Genomic DNA, 2,550 nt, shown 5'->3' on the forward strand with positions numbered 1-2,550 from the left:
AATACAACACACAGTAGTGATGGATAATATCGTCAAATCTGTAACCGATAATGTGTAATAATTGATAACAGATTATGCCAAATTGTGCAAATTGGAAAAGATTATAAAAGAATACGAAGTCTGCAAGTATAAAGTTTTTCTTCATAAACCAGATTATTAAAGCGAAACGAACTGCCGAAAGATCGGGCTATAAGCTCAATGGCGTATTAAAGCAGCCAGGATAAGACAAATCAAGACAGTAAAAGAAGAACTGTAACGCAATAATAATAATGATGATGTTAATTGATAATGTTAATTCAAAAAGAAATTATCACTAATTTGTGTTGAAGAGTTTGTATTCTAAATTTAAAATATGATTAAAAATTGCAGCACGGTATTGTGCCATTGTCACATTAAATATTAATTAATGAAAACTTAAGAGTTAACTTGTGTTTAGTTAGAATAATCATAGATGACTTAACCACTTCTAATTAACATAAAGTTTTTTAATACAACGTATCAATAGGTACAATCGCTTGTATGTTATAGCATATAAACAAATGACTTTGCTACAGATGAAATATAAGATGGAACTACGCATAAAACATTCTTTGAAATCGGAAACAAAAGTAATTTTCATTATTTCTGATGAAAACAAAAAATCATCGTTCATACACCGACATCAATAGCCGTTAACATTCAGGGGTTAATACTATATATAAAATTTGGTATATTAATTATATCCTAATTATGAAGATCCAGAAGTTGTATTCATTATTCAATATTTCATAAAATTGCGGATCACACTATTTTAAAATTACAGGCATACGCCTGTAATTTTAAAATAGTGTAAAATTTTATATATATATTTTTCTGTTATGGTGTATCTGGTATAATATTCAAAATAAAGTAAACTTTTGACACACGAATAGCTTAGTAGTTTAAAAATTTATTGTGAAAATATAATTATAATTGATCTGATGTACATTGTCATAGTAAAATAATTAGCACTACAAATGTGAAAATATTTTACTGAACTCTAATTAAACAAGTACAATACTCATATTAATAGACGCCATTTAACACTACAGATATTCTATACTTTGTTCAACCGTTTGTTCTTCAATTTAATTCAAACATATTTTTAAATGTTTTTATACTTTTTATATATATATATATTGTGGAAAAGAAATTCTTTTATTATTAACAAGATATTGCTATTATAATTGTATGTAATAGTTAGTTTATGAACTAAGAAACAAATATAATTTAATCAACAGCTTCATCTTTATTAGCCCGTTGCTCCATCAAAATTCTGGAGTGCAAGTAATTGTTGTAGTTTACTATCTCCAAGCAGTATGAAATATCTACTATGATGCTGTTACAAATCATATAAACCAGTACAATATTCTCATGCAAAACAAATAATGATAATTTTTAAACGTCTAGAATACTGTAAATCGTAAAAGCAACTTTAAGAAATATTGAATTCTATTTAGATATGCCCATTTTCAAAAATTGAATTTACTCGAAAATTACATAAATTGTACGTTATATGTTTAGGCTTTTAATTACTCATACATTTATAAATAATAACATCTACGTGCACCCACAGAATGTGGATTCTCTGCTGTTTTGGCATCCTCTTGTAAATAACGAAGTTATCGAGATGATTGTAGGAATAACAAACAATGCGTGAAATGTAGCTTGCAGTACAATTACGAAAACGATTTTAACGAAAGTTGTATATACAAATATATTATAATAAGCGATGATTAACAATACTAATCCAGTAGATATTGCCCCTTGAATTAACGGAAAACCTACGTGACATAAACTATCCTTTAACTTTTCTTCATTCGTTGGCTGTGATGAATTGATGAAACAATAGCATATGTGAGTAGGATAATTGACACAAAATCCGATGCAAAGAGTCAAGATAATCAGAGACACGATATCCAAATTGACTGCCCATAAAGACATGAATCCGATCGTCTGCACTGTTATGGACACGACACAGATAGCGACGATAAGAGCACAATGCAAATTGGGTATTAAAGACACAAAAATGCCAAAGATTAACAGGGAAGTGATCCAGAACAGCTGAATCGTTATCTGTTTGATAACGACTCCTTGTTCGACCATAGGTGTTATTACTGTATGGAGTACAACGGAAAATGGTGCTTCTTCGGCTATTTTCGATAAATCGTTTAATAGATTGAATTCGGTTACTCTATTCGAAACATCTTTCGCTAAGAATAAAAAGCGACTGGCGACAATATCAGTGTAATTGTGATTAAAAATGATGTCATTCTTAAATTGTTTGGCTCCTGTGAATTTTAAGAAAATATTTTTAAGTGCATCCATAAAATCTTCCTTCTGAGACAGATCGTAACCCCTTAAAGAATACTTCGAAATGGGATGATTTTGGAATTTCTTATAATATTTTAACCAAGAAAGTTCGTACTCCTTTCCGGCTATATTTTCAATTGTGTGAAATTTTTGCATGAAATCATTAACTGACTCCTGAACTCGTGGATTAGAATAATCTAAAGTTTCGTTAATTACGAC

The 2,550-nt window shown here is 29.3% G+C and overlaps 1 protein-coding gene across 1 annotated transcript in view; it reads right to left on the minus strand.

The window, feature by feature from the left end:
- Positions 1-1,578: 1,578 nt before the first annotated feature.
- LOC111623533 (patched domain-containing protein 3-like) overlaps positions 1,579-2,550 on the minus strand; it is a 4,495-nt gene continuing 3,523 nt past the window's right edge. Inside the window, exon 5 of the mRNA XM_023366137.1 lies at positions 1,579-2,528. Within this exon, the coding sequence (XP_023221905.1) occupies positions 1,579-2,528 (950 nt within the window). The remainder of the gene's footprint in view (positions 2,529-2,550) is intronic.

Source organism: Centruroides sculpturatus, unplaced genomic scaffold (assembly GCF_000671375.1).
Source record: "Centruroides sculpturatus isolate CEXI.00-Female unplaced genomic scaffold, Cexi_2.0 scaffold288, whole genome shotgun sequence".
NCBI classification, from domain to species: domain Eukaryota; kingdom Metazoa; phylum Arthropoda; class Arachnida; order Scorpiones; family Buthidae; genus Centruroides; species Centruroides sculpturatus.